General features: G+C 36.5%; 2 protein-coding genes across 4 annotated transcripts; both read left to right on the top strand.

The window, feature by feature from the left end:
* The first annotated feature begins 32 nt into the window (after nucleotides 1–32).
* On the top strand, nucleotides 33–6,753 carry olf186-M (Ki-ras-induced actin-interacting protein-IP3R-interacting domain olf186-M). Of its 3 annotated transcripts, none has more exons than XM_046620279.2 (5): nucleotides 33–134; nucleotides 1,113–1,413; nucleotides 1,505–1,800; nucleotides 3,058–3,288; nucleotides 3,362–6,753. In XM_046620279.2, exons 2-5 carry the CDS (start codon nucleotides 1,172–1,174, stop codon nucleotides 4,414–4,416), a joined length of 1,824 nt encoding a protein of 607 aa, XP_046476235.1. In that variant the 5' UTR covers nucleotides 33–134; nucleotides 1,113–1,171; the 3' UTR covers nucleotides 4,417–6,753. The 3 variants fall into 3 exon arrangements, with proteins under 3 accessions (XP_046476235.1, XP_046476234.1, XP_068991740.1); XM_046620278.2 differs by having other exon boundaries at nucleotides 68–521; XM_069135639.1 differs by lacking the exon at nucleotides 33–134 and adding an exon at nucleotides 694–771.
* Nucleotides 6,754–6,875: 122 nt separating this feature from the next.
* TBC1d7 (TBC1 domain family member 7) lies at nucleotides 6,876–9,314 on the top strand. Its single transcript, XM_046619638.2, has 5 exons — nucleotides 6,876–7,125; nucleotides 7,216–7,565; nucleotides 7,661–7,936; nucleotides 8,048–8,177; nucleotides 8,281–9,314. Exons 1-5 carry the CDS (start codon nucleotides 7,084–7,086, stop codon nucleotides 8,395–8,397), a joined length of 915 nt encoding a protein of 304 aa, XP_046475594.1. The 5' UTR covers nucleotides 6,876–7,083; the 3' UTR covers nucleotides 8,398–9,314.
* The last annotated feature ends 2,969 nt before the right edge of the window (nucleotides 9,315–12,283 follow it).

Genomic DNA, 12,283 nt, shown 5'->3' with positions numbered 1-12,283 from the left:
TTCGTTGTCGAATCATCACTTCGTCTCCCTCTTTTCATCTAATCTCTATCGCGGTTTGGTTCAGATGTTGCCTTGAATTAAATTGAGTGATTCTATAGACATTGTCTCTAAGTGTTTGATCACATTTATAAGTGGTGAGTTACCGTGAAAGGAATTGCATGATAGGTGAATTCTATTTTTAGATGTAATGGCCATAAATATAATTATCACGCGTGATGTATGGAAATTTTATTGATGGTGGTGGTCAACAATAATCGCGCGCCCGTTTATGATCCGTCACTGGGAACTCGAGCGATTGTGAAAGGCGAGCGAGAGTCAAATGAAACGTTGAAACGGCGACGTCGTTATTACTAATGAGTCAAGATTGTAGTGCGGATCTCGAATCGGTTGTTCGCTCGATTGATGCTCTGCCATACGTTCCCACTGTCCAACTTTGTGCGGTGTGCCGAGTGTGCTAGTTGATTGTAAGTTTGTTGGGCAGTGTGTTTGGGCTGTTACAAAGCGCGCGGGGTGAAGACGCGGTAAGTAAACTATCGCCGTATTCTTTATTGTGCACAATTAACGAGGAAAATATTGAAGCGCTAGTTCGGCAAATGCGTGACGATACGTCTGTGTTTATCCCAATACAACCATCGATCCTTATACGCATAACCTTATATTCAATGTCCAATTGTCTTATCGCTTAGCTTAATTTATATCTGCGAAACTTGATTTTTATTCCTTCTTTTTTGCGCTACCGCCACCTTGAAATCGGGCAGGAAATGGATCCAGGTACGATATCGTATATTCAATAACAAAGTTACGCCTACACTGTTTTCTGAACTGTATGTTCAGTTCGGTTTGTTACATAATTTGACAACCGCTGATCCAGCTTATCGCCTGTTTTCGTTTTTATCATAATTTTATTTCTGTTCTTGTTATTCTTCATTCGACACCAAGCACTTTGTTATTTCTCACATTGCTTTACTCTATTTTTTCAACAATCGAGAGTGTCAAATCGTGTTATATTTGGTCAATGATTGGCATCAATTTTTTCCAAAAAAAAAAAAAAAAAGAAGGGCTCTGTATAAATTCTGTTCTGTCTAAATACTGATGCTTGACCTTATGTGCAGAAAACATCGGAACTGAGGCCATAGTTCGAGTGACACATTGGCTGCGTGGTATTTGGGAAATGAAACGGCGGGCCAGTCCGGTTCAACAATGGGTTGACTCTATTCCGTCCTACGAGAACGCAAAACCTCCATTTGACCAGGGAACTGGCAGTAAGCAAACACCAGGCAATTTACAACCAGAAAATACTGCAGAGGCACATTCGTTCCTTAAGAAAAAACATCAACGAAAATCAGATATGACCGCCTCGGCGCCTATCACTATTCCTAACTCTCCAGCCATCACAATGACTGGCCCACTCAGGTAGGGCACGCAGAATGATTAATTCAACTTATCGCTCATTACGTCTGGTGTTGCTTAATTTCCTGTTTGTTGTTTCTGTTGTTGTTCGAAGCTCTGTTCCACACAACAGACTCGTCAGGGATCTCAGTCTTCAATCTGACAGCAGCCATTGCAGCAGCGTTGAGAGTCTTTTGGAATGGCGAAAGGCTGATCCAGAAGCGATTCTGCTGAGTCTTGGCTTTGGGTACAATAACAGTCCTCAGGAGAGCGGGTCAATGCCTAGAATACCAAAGAGATTTTTGCAGCCTTCTAAGTTGAAGGGAATTGTTATAAATGATTTCCTCAAACAGCAGCAAGAGGACAGCGAATCACTCGACACCGCGTCTCTGGGATATAGAGGACTCACTGGTAACGATTGTTTCCATCCTTTTTCTCCTTCTTTTTTTAAAGAAGCAGAAAAATAACAGGAACGAGGATAAGCAGAAGCAAAATCATTCGCTTTCATTCAATCATGCAGCTAACATGCTACACAAGTTGACATAAAGAAATCTAGCATCTCAACGCGAACGGAAGCTTCATATATATTTGCTAATATTGACAGCTGTCAAATATTTCGAGATTTGGCTAGAGAATAGAACTGCCTTTGTCACTAACAACATCGCATAATCAATTTCATCAATTTCGTTTTTATAATGGTTATAGGAAACGATAGCACTCTATGTGTGCCTCCGTGTTTTCCGAGGCGTAGACATTCCGGGCCAAGTGATTTAGTAAGTGTTCCCATCACGACGTCGCTAACAAATTCTATGTGTGATTTCGTTTTTTCGTTATTTGATTTGCAGTCCACTGTTTGCTTCATTAATTTTTCTTTTCTTTTTCTCCCCTACATCAGATACTCAGTACTTGTATCTGTGTTTCTGGATTATTTTTTAATGGTAAAGCATGTTTATTGTCTTCACTATGACTTGCGTTTTATCTTTGATATTATTATTGAAGAGTGTGAAGATTCATATTCTCTGATTGGCTAAATTTTGTAGTTTATCGAGCTCAATCATCGTACAAACAGCATCTTCACGTCGGGCCGTGTTTCATAATGTACGTAACAAAATGAACTCAAATTTTAATTATATGGTTAATGGAAGACACAATTTAATTTCTGTTTCTATTCTCTGGTAATAATTGCAAATTCCTTCCATATAATCTTTTTTATTGGATAGTTGTCCTATCTGAGGACTTTCAAAATCACGTTGCATGCATAACGAACATAGAAACATCTAGTTGGGCAATTATTTTTGTTTCATGTAATTCATTAGGTTAAGTAAATTATTCTTTATGCAAATTATTTTTCACCTCTCTACAGTATTACAAATTGTCTCTGCAAGGATTGATCTATTTTTTGTTGTGATCACATATCCAGTACAAATACTTCCCACTGTACAAGAGAACTCTAAACCAGAGGAGGGAAGGTGTTTATCTATAATTTATATGATACACAAATTATCTCAAATTTGCGTACCGACAAATACATCCATATTAAAAATTTCCAGGATTAAATCAATTGCACAAATCGTTTCACCGTATGTTTTATCGAAAATATAAATACGCAATTCAATTGAATTCTATCTCTTGGTGGAAAACTCTAATTCTTCCTGTGCCTTTTGACAGGCTCCCCGTACGTAGCTCCATCGGAGATTGTACAAAAGATTATGGAACGCCTACGAGAACACGAGAGTCACGAAAATGATTCTTACACCAATACAAACAGCAGCAGCAGCGAGCTCTTTGGTTCCATGCAACAGGAGGGCCGATTATCTGTTCTTTCACCAGATAATAGGCAATACCTCGAGCGACCAAGATCGAAGAGTCCTGATATGCGTAACAAACGGATGATCATAGGTAAAGTTTGTTCTTGTAAAGATTGAATATAATAGCGAAGGAGTTTTGGCAAGTAACACTTCTTTAATTCTAGGTGAAAAATCATTCGCATTTGGAAAACATGGAGACTTAATAGAAATGAAGTCATTGGACATCACTGAAGAAACCAATTTCGATGGAGACACCAATGACTTTCAAAGCAAGTCGACAGATCCTGTTGACAATTTTGACGAAGATATACATGAATTAGGTCAAAGTCTTGAACATATCACACAAAGTGTTGATGCAGTGATTGACATTGAAAAATCTAGAAAAATGTCTGCGAGAAAATTGGCAAAACAATTATCATTCGACGAGGACAACTTGAAGTATGGGCAACACATAATGGATACGGAAGGAGAGTTTGCGTTACATTGTGAGAGACTGAGCAAAGATCAGAGCGATTCGTTAGCGACGGTCGTCTCGAAGTGGTCTGACACTAATGAGACCACCACCGACGGGAACGAATCGATTAATCAGGATCACCACGGTGACCAGAAGGCAAATCCGATATCACGGCGAGCAAGCGATAGCCTATGTGAAATGCAAAAGAGATATCTTGTACCACCAGGTGAGGAGAGAAGGCTAAGCGACAGTACAATACACAGTAAATCAGAAAAAAGAAGACTGGTTGATAAAAAACCAAGCTTAAAGCGACAAGCTAACGTGACCGATGTTGATCCAATAGTATGTGAAAACTTAGGAGATCGTATTATGGAATATGAAATGCACGGTGAAGAATCCAGCACGCTGGATAAATATGGTTTAAAATCTGTAAATACCTGGGATTCTAATTCTGGCGAAGGGAACTGCGATGCAGAACATGAATCAGGTACGAGTAAAGATGCAGAAAAGTGGAAAGTTTGCTGCTCTGAGAAGGCTGATCTATGTTGTAAAAACGATGAACTGGATCAGATCTGTGAACACGAGGAAACGTCAATAAAATGCTGTTGTCACGCTAACAGTACAAATTGCTGGCGAAAAATGTCGGAAATAATGAAGAAGAAACAGAAAGTGAAAGATATGGTAGCTAAAAGTAAACAAGAAATGGACGAGCTTCGAGAAATGATTAACAGCGTAATGTCAGTGACAATGAAACCCGGATGTTGAGAGCGATAACTACCAACATTAGTTGCAACAATGCGAACTTATGGGACAAACAGGAAATATGAAACAGCGTTTGTTGTTTGGAAGTCAAAGTGTGACGCATATGAAACGTCCGTCATTAGTAACTCGTCAAATTCTGTCTGAAGATAAGTTCTTCCATAGATTTATCGACGATATGTGATATTTTACATTCCACAAAGTTTGACTTTTACTTCATTTATACACTGCTAGCCAAAAGTTTGGGTATACCACTCGAAATTTGGTGCCGCACTAAAAATTAGATAGGAGATTCAAGGATAAAGATAATCAAACGTTTCAAGCGGCGTTTTAAAGAGGAAAAATGTATCTTCATTTTGCCTTTTTGGAAAATTCCTCACATTTTTTTTTTACTCTGGTACGTATTTTTGACGTGGCGATTTGTCGGTTATTTTTTAGCCGCCGAAAGTTAACCGGACAGCTTAAAGAATAATTTTTCCTCGGTTTCTTCTATGGTAAACCTCAAAAAAATATCAAAACCTATATTTTTATTTTTTAGAAGGTTCCGTAGAATTTTTTTTCGTCCCAGTATTGCATTTTTAGCTAAAAGACATGTTTAATAAAAAAGCTGTAATTCAATAACTAGGGGGTTTCAGAGGAAATGTCAAGAGGGTAAAAAGTTGTATAGGTTCACACTGAAGTAGCTTGAATTTTTTCAAAATGTTTGGTCGCGACTCTGATGAGTGGAGAGACTCTATTTGGGAATTATGTGGTCTAGGACAATATATCATGAGAGAAATTTTTTTTGTTTTTTTATTTTTAATTAACAATAATTTTTTCAGGTTGTTTTTTTTAAATTCTAATAATTTCTCCATAATCTAAATAAAAATTATTCTAACACATTTTTCAAATTTTTAACGTGGAAAATTGACTGAATATAAAAAACTTGGTACTAAAAAACGAGGCGTGATTATTACTTAACGTAATCATGGCATGGCAAAGGTGATTTTTTCTATTTTTCAGCACAAAACTCTTACAGATGAGATAAGAGACGTGATTGACTATTTTTTTTTGCGTTAAAAAACAATTTCAAGAGCTTAAAGCTTTTTCTTTATGTTGTCTTAAGTCTGATAGTTCTCGCGACATAATAACTCAACTGACGATGATTCTTCGAGTTCCAACCGAAAAAATTGCCCCTTTACTCATTAGAGACTCAGTCAAAAATTTGAAAAAAAATTCTGAAAAAATTCAAGCTACTCCAGTGTGAACCTATGCAACTTTTTACTCTCTTGACATTTCCTCTGAAACTCCCTAGTTATTGAATTACGGCTTTTTTTTTAACCATGTCTTTTAGCTAAAAATGGAATACTGGGACGAAAAAAAATTCTACGGAACTTTCTAAAAAATAAAAATGTAGGTTTTGATATCCTTTATAAGTTCAGCATAGAAAAAACTGGTGAAAAAATTTTCCCTGACCTGTGGGGTTAATTTGCTGTGGCTAAAAAATAGCCGAATACCGGCCATGTTCAAAAATACGTCCCAAGGTTAAAAAAAATTATGGAAAAGATTAATTTTTCCTCTTTGAAATGCTACTTGAAACGTTTGATTATCTTTATGCTTGAGTCTGCTATCTGACTTTTAGTGCGAGAAGAAATTTCGACTGGTATATCCAAACTTGTGGCCGGCAGTGTATGTATGAATGTATACATTATTTGCACTGTAGGTGTATTTATAATGTGATACATTAGTTTTAATATTGGAGTACGATCGTGAATAGATAAGAGTGAAATACTATTTTGCGGAACATAATACTAGAGAAATAAATAATTGAAAATAGGTAATCATCGAAAAATTCTTGCCATTCATATTATAATTGTGGGTATTGCCAGGGAATCGTATGACGAATATTCTAACATTCCAGTGCTCATTCCAAGAATAAGCTGTTGTATGTACTTGATTATACATATAGTATACCAGGTCAACTTCACTCGTCATGATATATTCTAATAAGTCGCATAATATTTCACGTAAATTTGGATATTGGGATATATTTTATAAGTATTTACGTCATGTCGGATTTGCTATTCAAAAAGCAGAGAAAATTTCTTAACAATATCTTTGTATTATGATATGTTACATACATGTGATCAGGATTCTAATCTGATATTGAATCCGACCAATTAGATTTGCCTACGAACGCGCATTTTATGCAATTTAATTATTGTTTTCTCGTCGTAAGATAACGGCCATAATTACAAACACCATAAATAATAAGAGTTTTGTTTCAGAGTTTTATTCCTCGTTTGTAGATAATGTTCAAAGACTTGCCTATAATGATAGTAATAAATACGATTGCTAATACCACGAGAATAGTTTTTGTTTCCGAAAATTCAATCCCCTCACCGCCGAGCTTAAATGCCAATGCAGGTGTGTATTTATTCGAAAATCTATCTGATCGGTATGGCAGAGCTTAAAATAGTCGTGGTTGAGAATAACGACAACTGAGGGCGCTGCTACAATCTATCGAGAGAAATGAAAACATGGAAAATTTGACAGACACAGGAGGCACCGGAGTGCGAGAATTCGAAGAATTCGGACCAAGTCATTCCAAGTGATTTGTGCAAGCCTACCGAAGCTGAATGCCAGATCCTTTACGAATGACAGCGACGAGCTGATTTCAACTGAAATCGAAACATGACAGACGAGCGTAATTTCCGGTCATCCTATTACGAAAAGGTTAACAATGCATGAAAAGTAATATTTTCTCAGACTCTTATGGGTGATTAAATTGAAACTAAACTGAATTCAACACCTGAAAATCGACAGGTGGGATTTCGCAGTGTCGAAGAGAAGAAATCCCTGGAAATATTGCTGAAGGAGCGTCCGCTTGACAAGGCGAAGCTTAAGCAGTTTTGCCTGAGGTTCGCAGTACCGGCAATATACAGAAATTTACTATGGAAAATAATCCTGGGTGTCGTGCCAGTCTACACCGAAAGTCATGCATTTGTTACAGCGCAGAGAAAAATAGAGTTCGATGACCTGAAACGTGCGCTTTGTACGATCAAAACAGTCGAAGAAAACAGCAAACCACACCATCTTTTTTTAACGATGTGGATTTTGCGATCAAGACGTGTCAGCTTAGACATGAACGCCGTACTAGAAACTCCGCTACTAAAGTAAACTGATTACACATACGATCGGAGTATTCCAACTGGTGTGTGACTACAGCATTTTCATGTACTCACATTGTTCTGGTTCGTTTTTGCCTCAGGGCTATGAGTCAGCTGGCTGAAAGTGTCACACAGATCATAGACGCCACTCACGAACCGGTTGACACTTTCTGGGTGCTTGGTGGGCTCCTGGACATCGTGCAAAAGATTCATGGCGACGTCGGGAGGCTCCAGGAGTGCACCTGCACATTGTTGGAAAGAGAAGACTCCGAGCTTCACAGACACTTGGTGAAGATCAGCACGCTACAGTTTCTGCCGTATGAGACATGGTTTTGCTCCTGTTTCGCAGGGACGATTAGCGATAGCTCCATACCAAAGTAAGTGCTGTGAAAACGGAGAATTAAAGCTGGATGAGCATCTGCTGTTCTATCATGTTCTTTCCACCATCGTTAAATTATGAGATTATACATTCTTTTACCTGAATCCAGAATCTGGGACAAGATAGTTGCCGGATCCTATAAGATTCTGGTCTTTGTCACCCTTGTGACTTTGACCAGTTTGAGGCGGCTCTTGCTTCGCTGCGAAGGAATAGATTATGTACTTGACTGCATTAATAATGTGAGAGTTACTTAATTCAGAATAACAATTATGAGACTCAAAGTGCACGTACGTACGATGTTAACTTTTTTGCAACTAATCAAACGTTCATTTTTGACAACAGATATCCGAAGAGACTGCTGAGATGATAGTAAACAAGGCGATTGAACTGTGGCAGCAAAGCGGTTCCGCGCTGGCATCCATGTCTCAAATTACAGTGAACTCTGTACAGAATACCTGAAAAGATCCTTTCATTATTTGCGGAGTTTCTGCAATAACGATTAGAGGAGTTGCTCGTAATACCCCGAAGGCAATGACGGTTTCAACTTTGATTGTATCATTTTTTGGAATCTCTGATGTGACGAAAATCGTCTTGTATACATGAAAGTCTTGCGCATATCAAAATTTTGTCAATATCCGGTGTATCTAATAAGTGGCTCATGTATTTATCAATCTTAATCTCATGACTACTTCTGCTCATACACTAATATACTAATTTCACTCAACAATGGTTTTTAAAATTTGAGAAACAGGTAAAGGTTCCATCACAATGCTTTTTTTCTAGCAATAATATCTCCACAAACATCTAAGAGCCATAGAGTTTGGAAAAAAGAAAATGGATCTTGCAGATAACAAAGATCGAAAAAAATGAACATCAATCGTTTTTTCTTTATCTTAAAAATAATTGGTTTTTATTGACGCATCCATTATCGTACAATTACATACAGTGTATAATCAACTACGTTAGAAGCTAGAACTATATAATAATCTATATTTATAATTTATACCGCTCTTGAATGTCTTTTTATTTAATAATAGTTTTAAATCTATGGTGCAGCGGGTGTTCGTGTCCTGAGCTGCTTAGAGACATAAATTAATAGGATCCCGAGTACGTAAAACAAAAACCTGAAACTATACAATACGAGTCTGTACATCTTGCAAATTTGTCAAGAATACTGCCGTTACAAATTTAAACAGTACGTTTGTGCAACAAAGACGCACTCGCCAAAACTTTATCGAAGGAAACCTTTGCCAGTCCACAATTTCATTAAAAAACCAACTGACGTAAATGTCCACGTATTGTTACTTGATTTCAGCGTGAAAATGTTTAACCACGTATCAGTTACCGAGGAACATGCGTGCATACGATGAGAGCATTGGTCGATGCAAAAAATCGTTGTAGTTTGGACCAAAATTATGATTTAATCATCTCTTGCCCTACAATTACATTACGAAAATAGATCAATCGTCAACTCGCAGTTACACAATCGTTATGGTAAGGACACAAGGGAAATGTAACATAAATTAAACAGTTTGGAACACGGGATGATATTGTTGTATCAACGTAATCGTAGTATCAGATTATGCATCAGTATTATCATTTAAAATTACCTCTTTTTCATACAACGTTAGATTTATCTAACTAATGGCAATGCTCGTTTACTTATATACGGATATGGAATTTGATTCTTTTTTCAAAATTTTTGTTTTCCACTTCGATTATTGTTAACAGTATTCTTCCAAACATGCATTAGCTAGTTATGCCTGATTTTAAATTCCACTGCACGACAATTATATAGTAAACCGCCGGGGTGCCTGGCTATGCATTATAAAAAAAAAATTTTTTAAAAAAGCAGAATATTCATTAATTACTCAATCTTTGGCTTCCTGGGAGGCTGCTTCTAAAGCGCCTCCATTATTTTCATTCATAAGTTTATTTTTCAGCATATTTTCTCTCTTCTTTAGTTAGTTATTGTATACTAATAGTTATGCGTTCGCACAAGCTGCAACTTATGGCAAGAATAACGGAAAATCTAGCAGTGCGAAGGTTCTCGGAATTCTAGTGAATCCCCAACGGGTACAGGGAGCTCTCCGTCAAAGGCCAAAGATTTTATGGAGTGTGTCTTCAAAACTTAAAACTCTGCATTTCCTAATTACAACCTTGCATACTTTAGCATGGCGTTAGTAATCTTACAAATATTATTTGTATCCGTTGGTTCACTAATCCAAATTCAAGTCTATTATTTCTGGTAAAACTTGATACTACAGGCATGAAACAATACACAGCAAAACAATTACTAATACCAACATAATGCAAGTATGACACTATGCTTTAAATGAAAATGAAGAAGCAGCTCGAAGCCAATTAAATACAAGGCAGCAGAGGAAAAATTGAAGGGAACGAATATCTCTCTCTCTCTAACCTCTAAGAATTCTTGAACCTGCACAGTACTAATATAATCACAGATTACAATTGCATTTTATTTACGAATATTGAAACGCAAATACAAGTCTGCAAGTGCAAAATATACACACGTAAAAGTAGAAGGCTTTTGCATCAGGCAGTAAAGCATTTTTGTATTTCAACAGAACGATAAAAGTATAGCTTTCTAAAATCATTTCTTACATCAAATATTAGTCACGTAATCTGTAATCATAATTTGTAGATCAAGATATTGAAAGAGAAAAGTAGGAAACGTAGCATCCAGTATGATTGGCACGAGTATAGTGTCACAGTAATCAATTGAAAGATTCGTTTATACTTTGAAAGCAGATTCTGACAGGGTGAAACACTGCATTAAAAAATACCTGGTGCATTATCACTGTATTTTATCTTCACAACAAAGAAACAAGGAGCTTAAGTAAAAACACAAAATTTGTTAATGCCGTTTTGAAAAATCTAGGCATGCATGGTTCCAATGAATGTTTGAAAATTTTTCGCCGCAATATTCGAATAATCACTCTGATCAAATAATACATGCACTCGAAGAAAAAAACCTTTTTCTTACTACAAAATCCGCTTCAAGTGATATTTTAATTTGGATGATGATATTTTTCTTACTTGGAGCAAGAAAGGATTCAACGACCTTATCGCATTAAGGATTTATTTTTCGGTGATATAAGAAAAGTATAGATTTCGGTTAGCAATCGCTTTTTCTAATTTCAACGAATCTTTACATCTTCGAACCTGTAGAATCCGAAAAACAGATTTTTAGAAAAATGTCGGTCTCTCCAACAAGTTCCCACAATGATCTCTGAAACTGCTCGACGAAAAAATTTGAAATTAACAGGACTTTACAACCAAACAATGAATAAGAAAAATTGCCATATCCCGTTTGATTTGAACTCCGGGTTCTATGGAAAATGAATCGATTTTCAATGTTCTCCTGTTAAACATATACTTTTTCCTCTCTATTACTTTTTCTGAATGAACGATTATGTTTTTCCGAGTTGTATATTTATTTTTTTAAATGTTATAAATTTTTTGTTTTTCAATAATTTTTTTTTCTAACTTGTCTCTCAATACTTTTTCATTTAGCTGCCAAGTCCTGTCAGTTTCAGATTTTTCATTTTGTCGTTTTCGAGATCATCACGGAAGTTTGTCGGACAGAGCGGCATATTCTTTTCTATTCATGGTGGTGAAAAGTATCGTGAAAACTCTGTTTCTGGCTTGTTCAATTTGAACTTATGGTTTACATGCTTGTTTCGATGAAAGAAAAGGAGAAAAAAAATTAAAATAAATGTGTATATATATATACACATCAACCTCTGCATAATGTCCAACGCCAATTTATGTACGAGAAAAATTCTTGAAAATAGGCTGTTAAACAAAGTTCCCACTCATTACTGGCCAATAGCCCAGAACTAGTTCCTCAACCAATAACACGCGCATTACATACGCTCTGCTAATCGTATAGAAATAAAGTATGAGACAATGAAGTACATGTGAATGGGGGAACGCGTTGGAATAAAAAGTTATGCCACAGGCACTTACCGGTAGGCTGGTGTGTATATATCATGAAAACAAAAAAAGAAAAACTTGGCGGAAGAAAGAATAATACCAAAAGTGAGAGTAGAATTTAAGTAGTAAAAATAAATAAGTAAGTTAGTATTTATCTTAACGGAAATACTGATCGCAATTTTTATTAATATTTTCATCAACGTTATGCCGAATTCTCATCGTCATCTTTTCATCTTTATCTCTATGGCTAAGCGTATAGCAACAACAGGAAAAGCAATGGACGTCAGCTAGTATTCCTGCCAAATAAGTAGTAGGGTATTATGATTTTGTACAATTTCACGACAATCAATAACAGACTGTGTATCCGTCTCTGTTCACAAGCTTG

This window comes from Neodiprion pinetum, chromosome 4 (genome assembly GCF_021155775.2).
Source record: "Neodiprion pinetum isolate iyNeoPine1 chromosome 4, iyNeoPine1.2, whole genome shotgun sequence".
NCBI lineage: Eukaryota > Metazoa > Arthropoda > Insecta > Hymenoptera > Diprionidae > Neodiprion > Neodiprion pinetum.
This window is presented reverse-complemented; position numbering and strand designations above follow the sequence as displayed.

What these genes read in the sequence shown, in the direction of transcription:
- olf186-M (XM_069135639.1), top strand. An exon ending in ACAATGACTGGCCCACTCAG is followed by an intron (nt 1,414 to 1,504) that starts GTAGGGCACGCA and finishes TGTTGTTCGAAG; the next exon opens with CTCTGTTCCACACAACAGAC. An exon ending in GGGATATAGAGGACTCACTG is followed by an intron (nt 1,801 to 3,057) that starts GTAACGATTGTT and finishes GCCTTTTGACAG; the next exon opens with GCTCCCCGTACGTAGCTCCA.
- TBC1d7 (XM_046619638.2), top strand. Translation starts at nt 7,084, where the DNA reads ATGACAGACGAGCGTAATTTCCGGTCATCCTATTACGAAAAG. An exon ending in GGTCATCCTATTACGAAAAG is followed by an intron (nt 7,126 to 7,215) that starts GTTAACAATGCA and finishes GAAAATCGACAG; the next exon opens with GTGGGATTTCGCAGTGTCGA. An exon ending in AGCGATAGCTCCATACCAAA is followed by an intron (nt 7,937 to 8,047) that starts GTAAGTGCTGTG and finishes ACCTGAATCCAG; the next exon opens with AATCTGGGACAAGATAGTTG.